The sequence below is a fragment of the Nomascus leucogenys genome, chromosome 6, assembly GCF_006542625.1.
Source record: "Nomascus leucogenys isolate Asia chromosome 6, Asia_NLE_v1, whole genome shotgun sequence".
Taxonomy (NCBI): Eukaryota; Metazoa; Chordata; class Mammalia; order Primates; family Hylobatidae; genus Nomascus; species Nomascus leucogenys.
Genome location: NC_044386.1, coordinates 68,690,353 through 68,714,555, shown reverse-complemented (window position 1 = coordinate 68,714,555; position 24,203 = coordinate 68,690,353). Strand labels below are relative to the sequence as shown.

General features: G+C 40.6%; 1 protein-coding gene across 4 annotated transcripts in view; it reads left to right on the top strand.

Moving 5' to 3' along the window:
• Positions 1-23,644, top strand: part of SCG5 (secretogranin V) — a 56,764-nt gene extending 33,120 nt beyond the window's left edge. Inside the window, exons 3-6 of one of the 4 annotated variants that reach the window (XM_012507423.2) lie at positions 6,643-6,792; positions 11,442-11,551; positions 18,279-18,332; positions 23,060-23,644. In XM_012507423.2, coding sequence (XP_012362877.1) covers positions 6,643-6,792; positions 11,442-11,551; positions 18,279-18,332; positions 23,060-23,155 — 410 coding nt within the window. In that variant the 3' untranslated portion in view covers positions 23,156-23,644. Of the gene's footprint in view, positions 1-6,642; positions 6,793-11,438; positions 11,552-18,278; positions 18,862-23,059 lie in introns of those variants that run through there. The other 3 variants (XM_003272779.3, XM_012507422.2, XM_012507421.2) reach the window with 3 other exon arrangements.
• Positions 23,645-24,203: the final 559 nt, after the last annotated feature.

Sequence of the window (24,203 nt, the reverse complement as noted above, 5' to 3'; positions counted from 1 at the left end):
CCACAGAATTAGTGTAAGTAAGAAATGGGGCAGCATGAGCCTTTCCTTGCAAAGTGTGAGCAAGTGCCTCTGTAGAGTAAAACTTTAAGGAAAAGGACTGCAATGGCAGTGACAGCCCCTTTATCTGAAACTGCAGACTTTTAAGAAGGTTCTTAGCAGCCACACCGATGTCACAAATTCCATAAAGCAAGATCACCAAGGCACTCTCTTGGAGCTAATTTTATCTCATTTTATATATAATTCTAATAAGCCTGGCTCTCTCATTTTCTAGCCCCTTGTTGCTGAAAATGTGGCTCATGGACCAACAGCATCTGCACTATCTGGGAGCTTGTGAGGAATGCAGAATCTCAGGCCCCACTCTTCACCTTGAATCAGAATCCACATTTGGATAAGATCCCCTTGTGTGTGTGTGTGTGTGTGTGTGTGTGTTGTGCGGGGGAGGGTAAAATTAGAAGAGACTTGCAGGGCCTAGGTGCACTCTCAATTTGTTGTATTTCATTATGGAAAGGATTTGGGATGACTAGAATTAATAACTTAGAAGGAGTGAGGTGACAAAGAACATTAAAAACTATTGCATCTGGGACCATTTAATATAGGTTTTTTTTTTTTTTTTTTGAGACGGAGTCTCACTTTGCCACCCAGGCTGGAGTGCAGTGGCATGATCTCAGTTCACTGCAACCTCCACCCCCCAAGTTCAAGTGATTCTCCTGCCTCAGCCTCCCGAGTAGTTGGGATTACAGGCGCCTGCCTGTAGTTGTATTTTTAGTAGAGATGGGGGTTTCACCATCTTGGCCAGGCTGGTCTTGAACTCGTAACCTTGTGATCCACCTGCCTCCACCTCCCAAAGTGCTGGAATTACAGGCGTAAGCCACCGCGCCCGGCCCATTTAATATAGTTTTATATCCAAATGCCCTTTAATACTCTGAGAATACACTGTTACAACACTGTATAGTAGTTGATATTCCCAGTAATAGTCCCAAATTATCAAGAACAGGCAAAGTCATATTCTCCTGCTGTTTAAAGTATTTACCTAATATTCATAGTGGAAAATTCTCCTTTAAAATGGTTAAATAAATCTTGATCTTAAACCGATGCTTCAGTGATCTGAATACTACATGAAACAGCACATTCTCTCTAAAGAGATAAGTGAGATGGTACTAAAATCAGAAACCTCAGTTAATTCAGATTTTGTTTTTTATGCACAACATTTTGGAGAATCGAATTATATCATGATAAAATGTGATAACATAGATTTACTCTAAAATTAAACAATGAAAAAAAACCCTACCAGTGCAACAAAAAGGCCATGACTGTTCAGAGCCAAGTAAAACTTTGGGGGTCAGAAAGATTTAATTTTCATATTTCTGTTTACTAGGTACTAACAACTGATCTTCAAAATCATAGAGACAGGAAAATGGATTTGAAACCCAAGGGAGTTTTTAAGTAACTAGAAAAGTTAGTGCCCTCTTCTGGACAAGCAATCATTGGAGTTGTTAGACTGCAGCTGCTTGTCCTTGGGAGTGCTGTTGGGGGCTCTGTTGACACCGAACAAGACCGTGAGTGGCAAAGCTTGGAGCTGAGGTTGATCAGATCTCCAAGGCCAGGGAGAGACTGAAACCAACCAGGTCAACTTCCCAACTGAATTGCCAACCTCAAAGGGATACGTACCGAAGGGAGAATTGGAGGCACATAGCAGAGGGTGAGAATGCAGAGAAGAGCAGGATGCGGTCAAAAGATTGGCAGATTTTTATGGAGGGTTCCAGCACAGGCCAAGAAAGAGATTTAAGAGTTCTGACTCAAATAAGACCAACTCTCCTTCTTTCTCACTCCCTTGACAATTACATCTGAGTGCAACTTTATTGCCATGGCAATACAAAGAAAGTCTACCAATGATTTGATATCTAGAGCTTAGAAATAAACAGCTGCATGGTACCAATTTTATTATATAAAGCAAAGTTTATATAAACGCAACTGGGCTTAAAACTCATTTGGCAAGAATTAAATATTTTCCATTTATTCTAGAGACATTTGTAGAGTGCCGTGGCTGTGGTGGAAACATAAATAAAACATCATCACAGGACAGGATTAATTAATTGCCTGAAATAATTTCAAAGCTGTAAGTGAAAGATCCTATCTTTATTGATGGTATTCTTTTCTCAAATCAGATTTTGAAACCTCACAAGCTTTTGACTCATCTCTCTCCTGTGCACTGCTAGAAATCTTATTTAACTCATGTTGCAGCCACCCTAATTCCAATCCTTATCACTTCACTCCTGAGTTTCAGCAACACTCTTAGAGCAGAACTTCTTAATTTCTCTCCAACCTAGCTTTGTACAATGGTCTGTTCTCTATACCACCATCTATTGTCTATACTATAATACATTATGTTGGGAATGTATCTTATTATGTACTACTGGCTTATTGTGTTAGTCATGGGTAACCAACTAGAATGAAGAACGAACTAGAGAACAAGAACTATGTCTTTCACATTTATGTCTTCTATAGCACCTAACAATTATTGCTACACAGTATGTTGCTACAGGAAGTCTTCCATGACCTAGATCTGGGCTAGATACTTCTCCTCTACACAACTGTGACACACTGCCGTATCCAGGTTACATTATCGGTGCATTACAACTGGCTGTATTATGTTTGTTTCTTTTTGTTTCTCTATGAACTATGAGAGCAGAGCCTACATTTATCTGGTTCGTCATTGACCCTCTAGTACCTAGCCCAGGTTTTGATTATATATTATGTGCTCAATACATATTTTTAGATTAAGTTATTTGTTGTTGGTTAGTGCAGTAAGATAGTTAAGGGGGCTGGGATGAATAGACCAAATGGCATCCATAGCATCATATTATTTTGTTTGACTTGGCTTCAGGTACAATAGATCAATATAACCTAAATATTATAATGAACCAGATAACTGGCATTTGGCCCTTTGCAACTGTATAATGTTAAAATTATTATATTTTCTATACCTGTTTAATTGTCTATAAAATTCTAGCTCCTGGAGTGCAAAGGACAGCATTTTTTACTTCTGCATATCTCCCTCAGTTCCTACCTCAGTGAGTGTTTCTTGATCCGACATCATTAAATGCAGTTTAAAAAGAGTCTGTGTTCTAATCTATCTGCCTAGTGCTAAACATCTGTTGCTTCCTAACAAGTGCTGCATTCATTTTAATGGCACTGGTGCACAGAGGTAAACAGAGCCTTGGCAGACCTTCCATAAGGGAAACTGTTTGCTTCCTTCATTAATTACTAATGGAGCATTAAGACACGCATTCCGCCTTGAGCCAAGTTGGATAATTCCTGGCACTTAATGCTAGGGTGCTTTCAAAAGTTGAGACATGTATTGACACACCAGAGAGCCTGCCCTATAGCAAGCACAGTGATGTCTATAGTGCCAACATTATATAAAGCTTCAAATATATCAATACCAAGTATACTGATATGTCTAACCTTTGCATCTATTGGGTTAATGGAATCATATATATCCCTACACTAGCTGTGAAGGTAGCTATCACAAATGAACTGGATGAATCATCAGAAAGATGCAGAAAGGTTAAAAATAAAAGGATAATCAAAGATTTACCAATTAAACACAAATCAACAGAGTGAGAGTGGCAAGCTAATAGAACTATAAATCAACATCTGATTTATCAGTTTATATTTAGCGGCCAATTACCAACACAATTAAAATGAAACATTTATACCCTTGGATAAGCTAACTAGCACAGCATCAAAATGATAAAAACAGTAAGAAATAAGAGAATGACAGTCACTTATTGTTAGTAGTAGATTTTAACATATAGCCATCAGATTATGATAGACTAAAATATGAATATGGATATAAAAAGAATATAATTAAAATATTGATAAATTGGCTATATTTAGATGTTTATGGGTTATATAAAATACCTTATGATACATATTCACATGGAAAATTTACAAAAATAATATGGTAGTTTACAAAAGAAATACCATTTTTTTTAATGCAGATATTTTACACTTTCTCTCATTACAAAGCAGTGACCTAGATCTGGGCTAGATACTTCTCATCCTTCTCATTACAAAGCAATGAAATATAATATAAATGTAAACAAAACAAATAACCAGTTGATGTTGCCTGAATGTGGGGGCTAGAAGAATCAGCAGAGGTAAGATTGTCTTTTAAGGTTAAACTTTAATCAACACAGCACACAAAGACAAGAGTGATGCAATGTCACTTCAGAGAGAAAATATGATCCCCAGGACACTGAGATCTAGTCATGATTCTACTGAATATATTAACATTTCCAAGGGGGGAAAAAAGTGTGAATCCAGCGAAGAGCTGGTTCAGCCAAAACAACAAAGGCAAGTGCTAGTGTTCAACCAGGGACAAGGGAGCCTCATTCAACTAGACTTAACTAATCCAGCCTGTGGCAGGATCCTCCTTCATGAGAAGATGGAAGCATGGTGTTCTTTTTGCCTGATTTTGCTCAAATTTCATTCACACCAAGGCACCTTTTGATTGTAAACCAGCCGGTCCTGTATTGGTCTGCGTACACCATGATTGTGCATTAGGGGAACTGTGAGTGTGGGGCTCCTATGTCCTCATGGAGTTGGTAAGTATGAAATCCTTCTAAGAAATGATCTGCTGTGGTCCTGGAAAAGGAAGCTTCATGAGCCTTATAGGATGTTAAGGCTACAAGAAAAGAAAGTCCAGAAATTAACATGCATTGGTATGTTAACTTGGTAACTTGGTAAAACAAAATTTGGAGTATAAGTTGTTCTTATTCACTGCTGTGTTTTGGTGCTCAGAGTAGGTTTTGGTATGTATGAGACACTTAAGTATTTGTTAGAGACATGAAACAAGTAGGAAAGGACAGAATTACTTAGCAAATGCTGGTGGGATAATTGGTTAACTGTTTTACATAGACTAAAATAAATAACATGGATTAAAGAGTTAACTACAAATAGAAAATTAAAAGAATGATCCAAATGTCAGTAGTACTTCTGAAGGGGCAACGATTTTGTGCATTTAGAAGAGTAAGAAGAAATCACAAAGGAGAATAAAAATGACAAATCTGACTACATAATATTAAAAACGTATGTTAGCAAAATACTATAATAGTAACCAGAATTCAAAGTCAGACAACATGGGAAAATATTTTCGGAAAATATTTTCAGAAAATGCAACAGCCAAAGGCCTTGTATCTTTATTATGTAAAATGTTCATACAAATTGATAAGAAAAACATTGAAATTCCAAGAGCATAAACAAACAGCTCACATAAAAGAAATTAAAATTAGTAAACATGTGGGAAGATATTTGACCAAGCTGGTAATCAAAGACATTCAAAATAGTAATTTTTAAAAATTTGAATTAGCAAAGAAAATATAAAAATTGATTTTCATAAAACCCAATGCTGGTGAGAATGTTGCAAAAGTCGTATTTCATATTTTGCTGGTGATGGCTTATAAATTGGCACCTCCTTTTCGGAAAACAGTTTGGCAATACAATATCAAGAGTCATTAAAATGTTTTATAGCCTTTGACCCAGTAATCTGACTTCTGAGAATCTCTCCTGAGGAAAATTAATCCAAAATATGGAAAACATTAAATGTCTAAAATGAATTGGGAAACATTAAATGTCTCACAATAGGGGAGTGGTTAATATGTTGTCGTACAGCCATTGGACTAAAAACTACATAGCCATTTACAATTACAGGAATAGAGACCATGCAGCCAAATGGAAAGATGCTTGTGCTTTAATATTAAGTAAACATGAATATATACTTAGGATAAAAAGACACCTAGCAACAATTGGAGTAAGTACACCAAATTTTAAGTGGTTGAGCTAAAATAGCAGGATAACAGTGACCTTATCTTTTTTCATAATGTGCTTTCAGCCTGTATATCTGGATGGCAATTGCCTTCCTTTCTTGCCCCAAGTCCTGCCCAAGCTCCACGCCCAGCTTCCAGAGCCCTACCCATCTGTGCTGATGCCACTCAGTTTCCAGCTTTTCCAAGAAGCCCTCCCATCCCATCAGCCAAATGGAACTCTCCCTTTCCCATGCTCTTTTTTTGTTTTGTTTTTTTGAGACAGAGTTTTGCGCTGTCACTCAGGCTGGAGTGCAGTGGCATGATCTTGGCTCACTGCAACCTCCACTTCTCGGTTCAAGTGATTCTCCTGCCTCAGCCTCTTGAGTAGCTGGGATTACAGGCAACTGCCACCATGCCCGGCTAGTTTTTGCATTTTTTTTTTTTTTTAGTAGAGCCGGGATTTCATTATGTTGGCCAGGTTGGTCTTGCACTTCTGACCTCAGGTGATTCGCCTACCTCGGCTTTCCAAAGTGCTGCAATGACAGGCATGAGCCACCAGGCCTGGACCCTTTCCCATGCTCTCATGATGCTGTATTAAGATTTCTTTTACAGGATAATATACAATTTGCCTTGTATGGAAATAATATGTGTACAGTATGTGTCTGTTTCTGCAACTAAATTTCTAAACCCCTAGAAGGCAAGAACCATTTCATTTATTTTTCTCTCCTCACAGCAGAAGGCACAGGGCTTTTCCTGTGTGATATACCTGAATAAATATTAGTTGAAATTAATTGAATTGCACTGCAGTGAACTACTTCTGATTCCCTCACAGGTGGAGCTCATGAAGGACTTCAGCATTTGGGTCCTTTTGGCAACATCCCCAACATCGTCGCAGAGTTGACTGGAGACAACATTCCTAAGGACTTTAGTGAGGACCAGGGGTACCCAGACCCTCCAAATCCCTGTCCTGTTGGAAAAACAGGTAACGGACATGCCCTTGGGTTCCCATGGGAAGTTGGGGCTTTGGAAGGAAAACAGAAATTCTAACATCAGCTACAAATATTCCCAGAAATTGTTATTTCCATTCTGATGAGCCCCTGTGTATTTGTGAGTAGATGGGAAGGGGAAATTTATTCTAGAATTTTTGTGTGAGCTCTGTGTTCAGACACACCCACATAGGATTTTCCCTTGCCAAGCCTTTAGTTTCTTTCTGTGTCTCCCCTTCTTTGGGAATTGATGCACTTTTCTGCACTTGCTACTCTTTTTTTTTTTTTTTTTTTTTTTTTTGAGACGGAGTCTTGCTCTGTCGCCCAGGCTGGAGTGCAGTGGCGCGATCTCGGCTCACTGCACGCTCTGCCTCCCAGGTTCACGCCATTCTCCTGCCTCAGCCTCCCGAGTAGCTGGGACTACAGGCGCCCGCCACCACTTCTGGCTAATTTTTTTTGTATTTTTAGTAGAGACGGGGATTCACTGTGTTAGCCAGGATGGTCTCAATCTCCTGACCTCGTGATCCGCCCTCCTCAGCCTCCCAAAGTGCTGGGATTACAGGCGTGAGCCACCGTGCCCGGCCTCCACTTGCTACTCTTTTAATGGAAGGGGAAACACTTTTTTTTCCTTTTCCATGATACAACTTCTGCTGAGTTTTAATGTCTTTGGAAGTAGTTAGTTTGTGTATTATCCATGCCTGTTTGTTTTCGTCACTGATCATGACAGTCGACATTCTAACAGTGTCACACATCAACACCGAGTTAGCATCTATCCTAAAATCCTGTTTATTTGGGGGCCAGGAGGTGGCATGGGAGAGAAGAGGTTCAGGAAGAAGCTGGTTAAGGAAGAAGGTTGAAATTTCCTATGTTGTTCATGCATCCCACCCACTTTCCTACCCACTAAAGCCATAGAGAATGGTGAGTGGGCTTCACTTACATCCGGCTTTGAGCAGCTGACCTTGCTGGTTAAGAGTAGTGGCTCTAGACTCTGACTACCTGAGTTCAAGCACCAGGTCAACCTGTGTGACCTTAAACAAGTTAATTAACCACTTTGTACCTCAATTTCCTTATTTGCAAAATGGAGGTCATTGTGGGAATTAAATAAAATTATCCATGTAAAGCATTTTAGCACAGCACCTAGCACAGAGTAAGGACTCTTTAAATGTCATCCTGATTATAATTAGCTTTGCTGCCCCTAGTAAATAATGCACCTCTTACCTTGGGCTTGTGTTAGCTTCTAGCACCAGAGTAGTCTTTTCCTGCAAGCCTAATAATAATAATAGTTGGTATTTATCAGGTTGGTGCAAAAGTAATTGCAGTTTTTGCCATTGCTTTCAATAGGAAAAACCGCAATTACTTTTGCACCAATCTAATATTATTTCTACTTTATATTAAGAAAACAGAAACTTAGAGGGTAACTTGCACAAGGTTATCCAGGTAACAAGTAGCTGAACCAAGACTCAAACCCAAGCCTACCTGATTAAGGACTGTGTACTCAACCACCAGGACATACTGTTGCTCTGAAAGTTGTGATAACATTGACTACTCAACTTTTTTTCTTTTTCTTTTCTTTTCTTTTTTTTTTTTTGATAGGGTCTTACTTTGTTGCCCAGGTGGGAGTGCAGTGGCACAATTATAATAATTCTCTGCCTCAGCCTTCCAAGTAGCTGGGACAACAGGTGTGCGCCACCATGCCCAGCTAATTTTTAAATTTTTTGCAGAGGTGGGGTCTCATTATGTTGCCCAGGCTAAGCTCAAACTCCAGAGCTCAAACAATCCTCCCACCTTGGCTTTCCAAGGTGCAGGGATTATGGGTGTGAGCTACCACACCCAGACTTTTTTTTCTCATGATACCCATAACTAGTCTGACCTCAGCTTTTCTTAAACACAGTGCAGGCTGTCTCTGAAAGCGACTGTCTTAAAAAAGATGCTCCTCCTTTCATTTAGGATGAGGCCTCTGTTTTCCGTGGGGCACAAAGCTTCCATCTTGGGGCAGAACAACCAAAGCAGTTGGATGTGACCAAGCCAATGTGTGGCTACTGGGCCAGGAAGGCAGGAAAACCTGAATCACTGCCTGGCTCTAATCATTTCAGCCACCTTCTACTTGCTTGTAGGGTTTTGGATGGGTAGGAAGAAAGACTAGATCAGAGTTTAGAGAGCGACATTCTCCACTGTTAAATCCACTGGATATGGTACAGTACAGTGGTTCTTAAAGTGTGATTCCAGGACCACCACCAGCAGCAGCAGCACCTGGAAACTTGCTAAAAATGCAACTTCGCAGGTCCTACTCGCATTCAACCTATTGAATCAGAAGATTCTGGGGGTGGGACCCAGGAATTTGTTGTAACTAGTCCTCCTCTTGGTTCTAGTGCACACTGAAGTTGGAGAATATTACAGGAGAATGGAAAGAGGTCCAGAGTTTGAGCCAAGAGATCTGAGCTCTAGTGTTGACTGTAGTATGCCACTTTCACTTTCTTCAGCCTTAATCTCTTCACCTGTGGAAGGAAGACATAGGCAATGCCTCCAAAGAGCATACAGTGTAGTTCTAGCTTGTCTGAAAACAAAAACAATAAAAACACAAAATCATACAGACCTATGGAATCAAGCTCTAGTCTGTGCACTTAGGAGCTCTGAGAGGACAGCAATCAAGCTGGCCTGGTAGAATTGGACAAAATCACAAATCCAGACACTTTCTTGTCACAGGTTGTCTGCCATTTCCTTTGCTGTTCTTCCATGAAACTAACATATTCCCTCATTCTTTGTTCTGCCACAATCTGCATTCCAAGAATGAAATCACTTGCTACATTTAGCCATTATTTGTGAGGAATTGCTTGAATTATGACACAACACAGCACAGCTGAGCAATCCAAGAATAAAACCTCGACTTCTCCTTTCATGCCATGCTTTCCTCTGAATCATGGCCCACTCACCCTGGATAGAGCAGCAGAGCTCAGAGAGTCCTTCTCAGCCTCAGAGATAGGATGTGAATTCTAGGGGACATTTTCAGGCCTGGAGACACCTTCGGTTCCTAGAGCAGGCTTTATCTGCATCTCAGTCGGGGCCCACTCAGAGGTACACCAGAAACAATTATGAAAGGTTATAAAGGTGCCATATGCAGATTGCCTGAACTCTCTTGAATCGGTATATTTTCCTACATGTTAATTGCTATATATTGTGGAAGTTAGATAAATAGCTCACTGAAAAGTGGAGAGCCGCATTAGGGATTTGTTCAGAATGCTGATGACTTCCACACTAGCTGTATGCTGCTAAGAGCTGAGAGACTGTATACTGAAAGCTTAAGAGCAGTGTCAAGAACTAGACAACCTGGCTAATTGTAAATAGCCCCCCTTTCAGCATTGACTTTGATGTCTCATGATGTCTTTCAAATGAGACCCTCCTTCCTCCCCCTAACCCTGCACAAAATTCACAATCCCTCCTCTGTACCCCTTTTTATTGCTGTTGTCTAAAGTATATTAGACATGGGAAAAATGACTCATTTTTAGAGCATCATGCCTAGTAATGATAGAATTTACATAAAAGCAGCATCTGAGAGAGACTTCTTTCTTTGATTTGAATGGAAAACTTGCTTGATTTCAAAGGGCAGTCATAGTATAAACTGTCAGTTAAAGGGAGATGATGGGAAGGGAACTAAAACATATTGCAAACCTATTATGTGCCAGGTGTTCTAAATGTAATCATCTCTATTCCTCACAGCAATCCTGTAGGTAAGTATTCGATTATTTGCATCTCACACATACATGAACAAACTTGGAGAGACCAAGTTAACTTTCCAAAGGAACTAAGCCTATCTATGTCTTAGGAGCTGGTATTTGATCCTTGAGCTCTGCTCTTGTCTGACTCCAAAGCTTAAGCTGTTATCACAATAAAACACAACATCAAGTGCTGTGTGGAGATTGTTGTTGTTGTGTATTGTACTTTCTCCAAGAAGCCAAGGTAGTTTCTAAACTGCTTGCTCAGGAGAAAACAGAGTGGGTCATGTGCAATAGAAGTATGTTACTTAAGGAAACACTTGCTGTCGTAACAGATAAAAACATTTTACGGCTCAACGTAATAGAAGTTTATTTTTCACCCGTGTGAAGTCCTGCCAGAGGTAGGTGAGGCTGTGGTGCGGTGGATGGTTTAGCACCCCAGACTGCCATCTTTACACTTGACCCCCACAGTTGCCCTGGCAACATGTAACAAGCTGACCAGGAGATGGGGGTGGGGAATGAGGAGAAGTGGAGCATGGTATGAGAGGTTTTTATGCTTTTAGGTGATGTATTTCACTTCCAGGCCTGGGAATGGAATACATCACTTGTGCCCACATTCTGTTGGCCTCCACTCAGGCAAATGACTCCATGTGATTGCAAAGCAAGGCTGGGAAATTAGTCTAGCTGGGTGCTAAGGAGGAAAGGGAAGTGGGTTTGGTGAACAGCCAATGAGTCTCTGCACAGGAGTGGGAGTTTGAGATGAGCAATCCTATCTAACTGGATCCTAGACGGAAGGTGGCTGCTAGTGTTCTAAGTTACCCCTGATGTGAACAGATTCTGACCTTTGGCTGCCTAGTTGTTTTTGATAAATTAACTCTTAGAATAATGATAAATGTCTTGGCCGTTCCTCAAAAACCTTTGGCTGTTTGCAGCAGATGATGGATGTCTAGAAAACACCCCTGACACCGCAGAGTTCAGTCGAGAGTTCCAGTTGCACCAGCATCTGTTTGATCCGGAACATGACTATCCAGGCTTAGGCAAGTGGGTAAGTCCTATCTCAATTGTTAGTAGATTTTGCACTTTGGTACTCTGAAGGTGCTGATGGCAGGAATGAGCAATACGGGCAGAAGGAGAGAAGAAAAATTATTTGGAAGCAAATTTTTCAGAAATCTCTGGTTGACAGAGCTTCAAGTCATGACTATTCAAAACCACACTTATGTGTCCAGAGACAGCAGTACACCAAATCCATCTAAAGAGACAGCAACCTCACATTGACCGTAGTCTCCAGAGTCTTCTACTCTGGTCTGCTTCACAGCCTGTGTCATCCACATCCTAAATTTCACCAGTGTTTCATGCATCTCTATAGGATTTTATCAAAGGATATGTTTTTTTTTAAGTGACACAGAAAATTTGCAAATTTGATCTCTAAACTGAGGGAGACGATCTCTGCGGAATCAAGGGAATAAAGATGCCAGAGCTTAGCAACATATATAATTCTGCTTTATAGAAAGAGAAAAAAAATTCCGTGATGTGTAGCAGTGAGATTGCTGTCGGTCCTAGGTAAGTGCGTATAGCTGTCAGTTAAGGGAGTTGTTTATAAGCACCTGGAAAGAGAAATCATGACCATTTGGCATCGGTGTGCTAAAAGCAGGTCTTGCCAATCTAATTATATTCTTCCATTTGCCAGCATTACTCATTTATTTGCCAGCTTGATGAGGCAAATGAAGTGGGCATGGTGCATTTGGACTTTTGCAAAGCATTTGACAAGATCGTTTTATGTTCCCCTATTGGAAGAGGTGGAGAGATACAGCCTAGGCAACAGGATATCACCAAAATCGGGCTTGTTAAAGAGTCCATGTAAATAGAGAGGGAAATTTCACATGGTATTCTGTGTGTCTTAGCACTACCCCACTCCACATTTTTATCAATGTTTGTAATAAAAATATAGAACATGTACTTATCAGATTCCCAGAGGATGACATGAAGTTGGAAGAGATACCATCAGATGACAGAGTTGGGATTCAAGAAGATCCCAGGAGACTAGAACAATGAGCCAAACAAGATCAGAATTGAGTGGGGATATGTCTGTGTTTCTGTGGTTGGGCCAGATGCTGAAGCCATGGGAGAAAAGTGGGGAAATACCTAGGAGTGTTCATTCACATGTAACAGTAGGTGGCCAATACGTCTGTGGAATGAATGAGTGAGTGAATGAGCAAATATTCCAACTCCCTCAGCCCTTCTAAAGTCCTCATCTCTTCTCAGCTCATTATGGGCAGATGGCCTTGCTTACTGCTTCACTGGGAATACTGAAATTTCAAAACTAAACTCCCTCCCTTCCTCCTACATTGTTTTAGAGAAATCTTCATTAACGACCACTTTTATTTTTTTCAGCATCTTGCTTTAACATGCATCGTCAGTACCCTCTGTCTTCAACATACACACATTTACTGTCTTAAAGCAACAAAGCAACAACATTCCTAAGTTAATTTTGCTTCTTCCAATTTGCATTATTCCATTTCCTTCTTTTTCATAAACAGTTCTGTTTGGAAGAATTGGTTTGTGGAGCCACTTTCAAGCCTAGGAGTAGGGCTTAAACATGTTGAATTAAATAGAAAAACATCTATAGCCTCTTGAATAGGAGACTGAAATAATAAAAGCCTTCTATAAAAGAAGTTATTTGGGTGGCAAATTAAAGGATGAAGTAAAAGGAGAAGAGACTAATCCTAGACAGGAAGAAAATATGGGGAGTCATTTCAGTTATGACTGTGAACACAGTGAAGAAGGGTGAGAATCCAAGACATTTTAAAGGGGGAAAAACTAACTAGAATTGGTATGTGGAATAAATATAACATGAAGAGGAAAGAAGAGATATGTCAGGTTTGTATGAAATGGACAATATGAACTTTTTCTCTGAGTGCATTTTAGAAAGAAAGAAAAGAGGAATAGAGGGAGGAAGGATGTAAAAAAGAGAAGAGAGAGTGAGGGAAAGAGTAGATTACCGAGGAATACTGGGAAGGAATCCACAAGAGGTGATCAAAGCATTGCCAAACAGAAGCAAAAGCCAGGTTCAATAAGGCACAAAGAGAACATAATGAGCCTCCTGTGTTCCAGGCATTGTGCTAGATGCTCAGTATACAGGAGTCATCAGGACATGGTGCTGGTCTTCACAGAGCTTATAGTCCCGTCGTTGAGATGAATTGCATGTAAATGAAATGAACCCAACTTAGCACCACTCCGTTTCATGTTTTGTCTGTATTCTGAGGGCCAGGGGCAATTATTAGGGAAGATGGAAGACAAGGGTAGAGGATGATCCAGAACTGAGGACTGGTGTGGCTGACTGGGATAGTGGCCATGGAGGAAGTCAAAGGCACTAAGGAGGGCAGCACTGAAGTTTCAGGTGGGAAGGTCATCAGCTTCACTGGTAGGCTAGAAAGGAGAGAAAGAAAGGAGGAGAATGAGTCAAGGTGTGAGTGAAGGTAAGGAGCCCAGTTGGTGGCATGATGAGGTGGGAGGGATGAAAACATCTCTTTTCAGCTTTCCTCATCTCTTCTTGAAAATCTTCACAGATTTCTCTCACCAAATTCCACTCACTTCCAGTGCCCCAGTATGAGGCCAACCACGGTCCTTCATTCTCTGTGCTTCCTTCTCGAAACACTGACTTGAGTTTCTCTCAGTCTTTCCTATTCTTTGTCCACATTAGAGCTAAAGACTAGAATCTAGGACCAAATGTAAAAGGAAAATATTAGAGATCAATGACCAGGAACAATGTTCAGATACCTTTTATCATCTGCAATTATGTGTTTACTTAAACTTAGGTCTCCTTGTTTATTTTCTCATTACCACCTACCAGTAAAACATTGTTTCCTTGGTTTTCACACGGAAGTGTGAATTGAGTATATCTTGCTTTTCTAAACTGGGAACCACAAACCTTCCTCAGTGCTTATATGGAATGACAGTCTCAAGCTTGTCTTCAGCCCAATCATCCTTTAAGTTAACAGAGTCATCATCTTTCATGATAGAACAGCACAAAGACCCTGCTTCCTTATCTGCTAATAACGCTTCCTTGTTTTTGACAATAGCTGGAGCTGAGCTGCATCTTTAACAATGATTCACATATTACACATTTCAGTGTCTGTCTTGTTTCCTGCATTTCTCTCTCTTTGTTAGAGCATCAAGACACATTTATTAACAGCACATCATATGCCTTCCGGGCCCTGTGTTAGGTAATGGGAATACAAAGATGAATGATAATAGTAATTGTATTACATAACACATAATACTATAATACAATAGTAAATAGTAATATTTATTGACCACATACTATATGCCAGACTCCTTTCTAAGTACTGATTAATCTTATTCAATCTGCCCATCCTTGTGATTCTCACTTTCCAGATGAGAAAATGCAGGCTTGGGGAGCTGAGGAGCCTGCTCAGCCCACAGAGCTGGGATTTGAACCCCATCATCTGACTCCAGAGTACTTTACAAGCTGAATACGTCCCCTGTCTTTTCATGGCTCATTGCTCCTAACGTGTCCTGTGTGGTAGTCCCATTGAGTCCTATTGAGGGCTGGCTGCCTTCCAGACAATGTGTGTGACTACACAGTGGTGACCACACCAAAGGCTGGCTACTGTACATGTCAGCTACCCACTCCCCCTTTACACATTAACTGCTGAGTGTTATTTACTTAAGAAAAAGTTGTCTCAAAAAGCAAATATTTTTCCTTTCCAAATGCTTTCACACCTTTTCATCAGTAGCTGATCACAGCCAGAGCCTGAGCCACAGGGATATGAGGGACCAGGCCCCTCCCTGACTTGCTTTGTCTTTCCTGACCTTAACATGTTTGATGAGTTGAATGCTCTTCAGTGTGGATTTGACTCAGGTTTCTATGTGATTAGACCTGCTTAGTATTTTACGTCCTACTTAGTATTTTACATCAGGAAGCACATGATGTCAGTTTGTCTCATGACTGGCAGTGTTCACTTTGTTCACTTTGTTAAGGCGCTGCCCTCCAGGTTTCTCTGGTGTAAAATTCCCTTAGAAATTAATAGTTAATCTGTGAGAAGAAATTTTGGGGCTGTGTAAATATTCTGCTCCCCGTTCAACTTTTAACCAACAAATATAACATCCATTGATGATGCTTACCAGATTCAATGGTAATGATGATAGCCACAAAGTGATGATTTTCTTACTCCACTATTCTTTCTGCATTTACCAGTTGACATTCTATTCTAAGCAAGAGTTTCCCCTGCTTCTCTATTTATTTATTTATTTATAAATGTGTTTATTTATATAGTATAAGTATGGATTCATGGATTCCATAATGGATATTATTATGTATTTTGGTGTTCAAACTGTCCTAAATTTGGCCAGTGGGAGTCTCCTCAAGCTTTCTTTTCTTTCCTTTTGACAAGACCCCATGATTTTTCTGAGCACTTCTTTACTTTGTGACCTAATTAGCTATTCCATCTTCACCCATCCTTGTGCTTTCCTTTCTAGCCCTGGAATTAGATGTTTCTCCAGGAAGCTCCCTGGTTCTATTTAGGAGTGCAATTTGAAACCAGGATCTGGACAGTTGTCCAAAATCTTGATGGCAGCATGGAAAGCCCTTTTAATGAACTTTAACCTGCTACTCACATGGAAAACAGGCTCACCACTCCCCAAGGAATCAACAACGAATGGGTGTGAGGAGAGAGAGCTGATTTCTTTTCATTCAATTTGTATGCTTCTCTTACTCATACCATACCTGCCAATGCCTTCAAGTCCATACAATAATAGGGCTAATTAAGAATGTCCCAGACACTTTCATGCAAGGGTAGGGAAGCATTATCCTGCTAATCCTAACCCTAGCTCTTAAGGAGACACGAGGACCAACTTTGAGAGGAAGATTAGCCAGGCCTTTTGCATTTCATTTTTTTTTTTTTTTTTTTTTTGAGACAGAGTCTTGCTCTGTCACCCAGGCTGGAGTGCAGTGGCATGATCTCGGCTCACTGCAAGCTCCACCTCCCGGGTTCACACCATTCTCCTGCCTCAGCCTCCCGAGTAGCTGGGACTACAGGCACCCGCCACCAGACCCAGCTAATTTTTTGTAGTTTTAGTAGAGATGAGGTTTCACCGTGTTAGCCAGGACGGTCTCCATCTCCTGACCTCATGATCCACCCGCCTCGGACTCCCAACGTGCTGGGGCGCATTTCTTTTTGAATGAAGACTCTTATGGGTATGATCTGCCCCCAAGATCTCCTAAAGAATTCAGTGATGCTGCCTTTACCTGGCTGATGGCACAGTGGAACTCTGCCAGGGCTGGCTGACAGTCTCACCCCATGGTAGTAGCTCTCAGGTTCTTCCACACTCCATCGAGCTCAGGAAGCTGAAAACAATGGTGCACATGAAGAAGCCATGTCCTCACCCCTTCCCGGCCTTCCCAGCTCTAACACCAGCTCTACGGACATTCTCTGCCTCAGGAGTTTTTACGTTCACAGAAAGGCAACCACAGACTGTAGAGAATGAGCCTCACAGCAATATCCTCATTCCTCAAGGAAATGATCTGCAAGTCTGCCTTTTCTCCCTTTCCATATTAAATTGATTCATTCCCCAAGTGAGCAGGAGATAGAGGCTGTAGCCAGTACTGGCGTTTTTGGCAGTAGAAGCTCCTTCACTCTGGCAGCGCCTCCTTGCATAGTTGAGGTTGGGCAAGAGATATGCATTGTAAATTGCAGGTGGGGTAGATTTTAATGAACGTGAAAAATGATGAAGCTCATTCTTGGCATTTGTCATTTTCAATTCCAAATCTACCACTAAAAATAAGTCTTTATAAGTGGACAGCTCAGAGGATACATGTTGTATAAACTTGTTCCTTACCAGAACTCTGTCGTTGTCTTTTTTTTTTTTCTTAACGTCAGGGTATTTTATTTAGAACAAAATGAATCACCTCTTTTATACATCATTTTCCTCCAGATAAAAAAAATCAAATAAATAAAACAACACAAGTAAAGCGCCCCCCCACCAAATCCCCTTCTCCCTTTCTGCCTTCAGGTTAAGCGCTCTGTCTTTTATAATCTCAATAGAAGGGAAATCTGTTGAGCATGTGTCTGATATTCTAGAGCTCATTTAAGCCCACTATGTGTTTGAAATACAGCAATATGTGGAAACACTTATACAAACTGTGGTAACAGAGCCCTGCCCCCCATCCCAACATAACTTTCCTTTCTGCCAAGAAGTTTTTTGGCAGTTTTTAAAAGGTTCACTCTATTAAAAATGTTATAGACCAAATGGTTTTCCAATTGTCTTGACTGGGGGCACTGACTTATGCCACAGACGAAATGGTTGCAGAAGTCAGAATGTCTCGTTTATTTACACAGGGGATTGTTGTTAATAGTCAGACACTACTCCAGAGAGCAGTTTATAAAAAGGGGGTTAGATACAAAAATAAATGAGATAAAATTATTTGTTTTAAACAAAGGCTGTTCAAAGTGAGGAGATGGGTTTCCAGCACCCCTCATGTTTTAAAATGTCGTATTTCCCTGTTTATGTGATTATTGATGACACTGGTGTGCCTCAGGGCATTGCAGAGGACTTTATTAAAAGCCGAACCACCACCAGCTTTTCTCTTGTGGTCTATCTTTCTGACACGACATTCCTTTCATCTAGCTTTGTTTCCAAAATATGTGTATGCAAATATCTAGGGGACACACCAAGTATAGCTTTTAAAATAGACATTCACCAAATTTGATCCATACTTCTGCATTTTTTGTTTTCTTTTCTCCCCATTCTAGAACAAGAAACTCCTTTACGAGAAGATGAAAGGAGGAGACAGACGAAAGCGGAGGGTAACACGCGCCTGGCTGGATTGTTGCTGGGATGCTTGGAGCTTTCTGAGTGGGGCAGTGAACAGGCTGAAACCCTCGCTTGTTGGGAAGTCACAGAATCCTCCCTTGTGTAGTCCTGAGAAACACTGGTCCGTGTGACAAGGGCCACACCCAGAAAGTCTGTCCTTGGTTTCTGCGATGGCTTCCCCAGGCTTTAGCAGATGATTTTTAGTGGAACGCCCAGTCTGTGGTGATTCTAGCAACCCCATTCCGTTCAGGAAATGTGTATTGCTTCCCCCATCAGTGTGGGACATGAGGGTCTGTCTGCCCTCACAGGGTCTGTTGGCCACTGGGGAAAACTGATCACGTATCTGCATCAATTCTATAAAAACACAGGACAGAAACAGGGAAGTGCTGAACTGCATGCTCCAGGAAATAATTTTGAAGGAATTCGGGAGCAAAAGATAAGATGAACAAACCTAATTTCTCCTATATATCTTTTTTCTTGGCCTAGCCAGACTGATGTAAAATCTACTCGATCTATAATATTTGTTTGCTGTCTGTTGAATTTACTGCAGGCTTAGTTTTTAACCATCCCAGGGCTGCCCAAGGTAAGAACTTGGTCTAGATACTCCACATTTAGCTACTTCATATACAGTGTTGCCTCATGTAAAACTCAATGTCACATTTGCTTTGGCTTTCCAGGGTATTTTATAGCATCAAGACTTAATAAGGGATCAAGGTCCATTCTGCTAATCCACTGGTACCTTACTAGTCAGAAGAGCCTGGCCACCTACCTGCCTCTTTATCTGATCAGATGAAAGTGGGAGAAAAAACAACCCCACTGTTACATGGTAAAATGCTAGGAGATAGCGACCATTTTAATTAAAACATACAAACCTAAGCATGTACTCAAAGCCACTGACTATTTATTCAGAAGAGCAAGTGCCTGGATCCTCACAAAATTTGAGAATCTGGGCAGTGGTAATTGTGGCCATTCTGAAGGGTTTTGCAAAATCCGGTCAGAGAGAGCTTCAAGAGGTGTGGATTTTCTGGCCTCAGCATCAGTCCTCAGGCCCCCACAACAGAAGGTTCCAAGCCCCTGTACTGCCTGACAAAACACAGAAGACATACAACAATTTTCTATGCAAGAAGTAGAAAATTTTTACCTCTGGAAACAAATCTTTTTTGAGGAGAGTTAACGGAGTTATTAGGGGTTTTTCTTGGTGATTACAGCTTCCAATAGCAGATGGTGACAGAAAGGGTCCAAAGGGTATAATGTGGTCTTGAGGGAACATCAAGAAATTCTATTCTAGGAGCTCAAAATACACATAATTTACCAGTAACACGGCTTGAATGTCTCCCTACAACACAACGAGAACATTTCCAAATAAGAGCAATGACTGACCCAAAATGAATAACTTAGCTTGAAGCTTTAATTGTCTCTACTTCCTGGCCCACCATTCCTTCTGCCCTGACTCAGTGAATGACCATGGGTCACGATTTAGGTCATTTTTCCATGAGACTAGTGATTACCAAAACTCAGAATGCTGGCTAAGACACATGTTATAAAGGATTCTACTTTAGCCTCAATTTCCTCCACATAGGAAAGGCTTAGAATTTAGGAAAAGAAGGGTCACTTTGACCCAAAGATATCAAATTCTTCCTATTCTTTGGCATCTACAAAGACCCATTCTCATGCCATAAACCATGGGCCTCTCTGGATTGATAAGGAAGCACGTTGGCCCTGCCCGTCATCAGGTCTCAGATGATGTTCCCATCTTGATTGAAGACATTAACACTGCCCCACCACCACCCCCAGTGCATGAATCAATATAAAGAAACTATAAGCTTTCTTTTTTGAACAATGAAGTCTTCCTTCAATGAAGCTCAGCATCTGCTGTGAGTTTCCAGAGGACATCGTAAGCAAAGATCCAATCCCAGTGGTTCTTCCAGTTGTGAAATGGGAATCATGTTCTCTGTGTGCCCCACCCAGTCTCTTGCCCAAGTGAGAGAAGATAAATATAGAAGTGCCTTGAGTTTTTCAGAGCACAATTAAAGCCAAGGCTCAGCTGGGCATGGTGGCTCACCCTTGTAATCCCAGCACTTTGGGAGGCCAAGGAGGGTGGATCACCTGAGGTCAGTAGTTCAAGACCAACCTGGCCAACATGGTGAAACCCCATCTCTACTAAAAATACAAAAATTAGCCGGGCGTGGTGGTGCGCTCCTGTAATCTCAGGTACTCGGGAGGCTGAGGCAGGAGAATCGTTTGAACCTGGGAGGTGGAGGTTGCAGTGAGCCAAGATCATACCACTGCACTCCAGCCTGAGTAATGGAGTGAGAATCCATCTCAAAACAAAACAAAACAAAAACAAATCCAAAGCTCATTATTATTATTCCTAAGTGCTGGATTCAATACTCAGTTAAATATTTATCAAAAAAGTTCACCTGATTCCTCTTTTTACTTCCTCATTAATTTTTCCCCTCCCCTCCAATGTTTGCATGTTGCAGGTCTGGGCAGGACTTCTCCCATGAGAGAGAGATTCTCCTCAAAGTTGCAACCAAGCCCCATATGGCTTTGTGCAACTTTATGTACTCACCCAAATCCAACTGAATTCCTCGTTGCTTCACAAATAAAAGGTCAATCTACCTTTAAATGACTGTGAACTTTTAAATTCTTAAGCTGTATCTTGTTAATATTTGAGCTCTACTATTGATCTTATTTAAACAGCTTATGAACCTTTTAATCTCATATTTGATAAACTTGAACCTCTCATATCTTCCTTTAACATATTAGAATTTTTGGAATAAATATTACTAAACAAAATTCTGATATGATCCCCTGGGGTAGGCCAAACCACTGTAATTGATAAAAGGAATTTTTATTATTTTAAATATTTCTAAGATGAATTCTCAGCAAGGTGTCGTCTTGTGACATATCACTTTTCAAATGTCTGAGGACATTGCTCACTTTGTAATTCTCACCTACTTTGTGATGCATCTTTGCAGAGTGAGTCGGACCTTTCACGATTCATGCGTTTAGAGGTCAGAATGTGAAAGAACATTTGTAAATGCTAAACTGAGGTTTCATTCCTTCTCTTTTGAAGAATGTCTGCTCACCTTTCAAGAGTCATGGCAGGTTATATCATGGACAAGAGAGCTCCACCTGTGAACAGCCTCCATTCATACATGGGGATTGAGCATGCAACAGGGATTGCTGATCGTTTGTAACTATAGCTTCTTTCTTTTTTTTTTTTTTTTTGAGGTGGAGTCTTGCTCTGTCGCCCAGGCTGGACTGCAGTGGCGCAATCTCGGCTCACTGCAAGCTCCGCCTCCCAGGTTCCTGCCATTCTCCTGCCTCAGCCTCCCAAGTAGCTCGGACTACAGGTGCCCGCCACCACACCTGGCTAATTTTTTGTATTTTTTAGTAGAGATGGCACTTCACCGTGTTAGCCAGGATGGTCTCGATCTCCTGACCTTGTGATCCACCCGCCTTGGCCTCCCAAAGTGCTGGGATTACAGGCGTGAGCCACCGTGCCTGGCTACAGCTTCTTTCTTATATTTTTGTTCCATTAGTGGAAGGCAACTTCAATAAACAAACATCTTCCAAAACTTTTGAATTTTTTTTCTGCTTGCTAAATACTATTTTGTAAAGTTTCAATTACTAGTTCAAATCCAAACCTCAATAAATAGATATGTATTAGAGAAGGAATGGAAAAATATTTACTCATTAAGAATACCAACACATGAAAGTGATTTCAAAGTACGGAGTCTTGAGTCAAAAACAAAGGACCCTTCCAGGAAGCTTCCTTTTTTGCTTCAGTTTTTGAATTTGACTGAAGGAAGGTGGAAATGATTGCTCGAGCCCCTAATGAATTCTCCTTAGTAAAATACTGGTGAGGAAGAATCAGTCCCAGCAACAGGATGATCTGGGACCAGTCTTCAGATGCTGATTCCCACTTGGCCCTACTCTTCTCCTTTAGAACATTTTTCTTGCAAAATATAATTTAATGCGTTTCAGATTCCCCTTCCTACCTAAATAGGGCCATAGAATAATAATTATCTTTCTTATGGGTCTTGGTATCTAAGTCAGCAGCAAGGACTTATGAGCTGGTTTACCGCAAATCTTTGCACCAAAAATAATGATTTTTAAAAAGACCACATTGTATCTGATAAAGAGCTCTATAGTCGTGTGAAAAACACAATTAGAGACATCTATCAGTCAGAAAATGTTTCATAGGCCACTGAGGTATTAATTAGTACACTGGAGTAATTGTTTGGTAGTTGGTAGGTGCCACTGGTACATTGTTGTTAACCCAATAGGCCAGAAACAACTCTTTTCTTTTTTGTTTTCTTTTTTTTTTTTTTTTGAGACAGAAGCTTGCTGTGTTGCCCAGGCTGGAGTGTAGTGGCATGACGTCTGCTCACTGCAAGCTCCGCCTCCCAGGTTCACGCCATTCTCCTGCCTCAGCCTCCCAAGTAGCTGGGACGACAGGTGCCCGCCACCACGCCCGGCTAATTTTTTGTATTTTTAGTAGAGACGGGGTTTCACCGTGTTAGCCAGGATGGTCTCGATCTCCTGACCTCGTGATCTGCCCACCTCGGCCTCCCAAAGTGCTAGGATTACAGGCGTGAGCCACTGCGCCCGGCCCCAGAAACAATTCTTGTTCATTTCTTTTCTGAGATGTCTGTATCTGATGTTCACATATAACACCAAACCACATGGTTTTTGTTTGTTTGTTTTTCAGAGTGTCAATCCATATCTACAAGGACAGAGACTGGATAATGTTGTTGCAAAGAAGTCTGTCCCTCATTTTTCAGATGAGGATAAGGATCCAGAGTAAAGAGAAGATGCTAGACAAAAACCCACATTACCTGTTAGGCCTCAGCATGGCTTATGTGCACGTGTTAATGGAGCCCCTGTGAATGACAGCATGTTTCTTACATAGATAATTATGGATACAAAGCAGCTGTATGTAGATAGTGTATTGTCTTCAAATCGATGATTCTGCTTTCTGCTAAATTAGAATAAGAGCTTTTTTGTTTTTTGGGTTTTTAAAATGTGAATCTGCAATGATCATAAAAATTAAAATGTGAATGTCAACAATAAAAAGCAAGACTATGAAAGGCTCAGATTTCTTGCAGTTTAAAATGGTGTCTGAGGTTGTACTATTTTGGCCAAGTCTGTAAAAAGCTGCCATTTGATTTTGATTATGTAGTTCATCCAGCCCTTGGGCATTGTTATACACCAGTAAAGACGGCTGTATTCAAGAAGAGGAGCTGACACATTTCACTTGGCTGTGTCTTAATAAACATGAATGCAAGCATTGGCATATGAAGTTTTCTTTTTAAAGCATTATAAAGAACAATTTCTTTGTTTAATAGAACGACCTGATCTACATACATGATAGTATATGATCCTAACAATAATGCTGTGAACTTAATGGGTCTGGTATTATCCCCATTTTACAGATGGTAGAACTGAGACGCATTCAACACACTGAGATACATTCAACACACCGTTGGGAATCATCGGCAAAATCCAGCATGAAGAGACTCTATAGGATAAGTAGGCTAGCTTTTTCCAACAAATAAATGGTAGGAGGGAAAAATGGTGGGGTACTATCATAGATTTTAAAAGGCTTAAGAGACATATGAGCCAAATACAATGTGTGTGGGTCTTATTTGCATCCTGACTCAAATCAAATTAAGAAAAGCATTGATCAGACAGTCAGGGAAATTTGAGTAGTGACTGAATATTTTGGTATGATTTAAGTGTTACATAGTATTATATTATGGCTATTTTTTTAAAAGAGCCCTTACATCTTAGGGACAAATATTGAATTATTTACAGATAATATGATGTCTTGGATTTGCTTTAAAATAATCCAG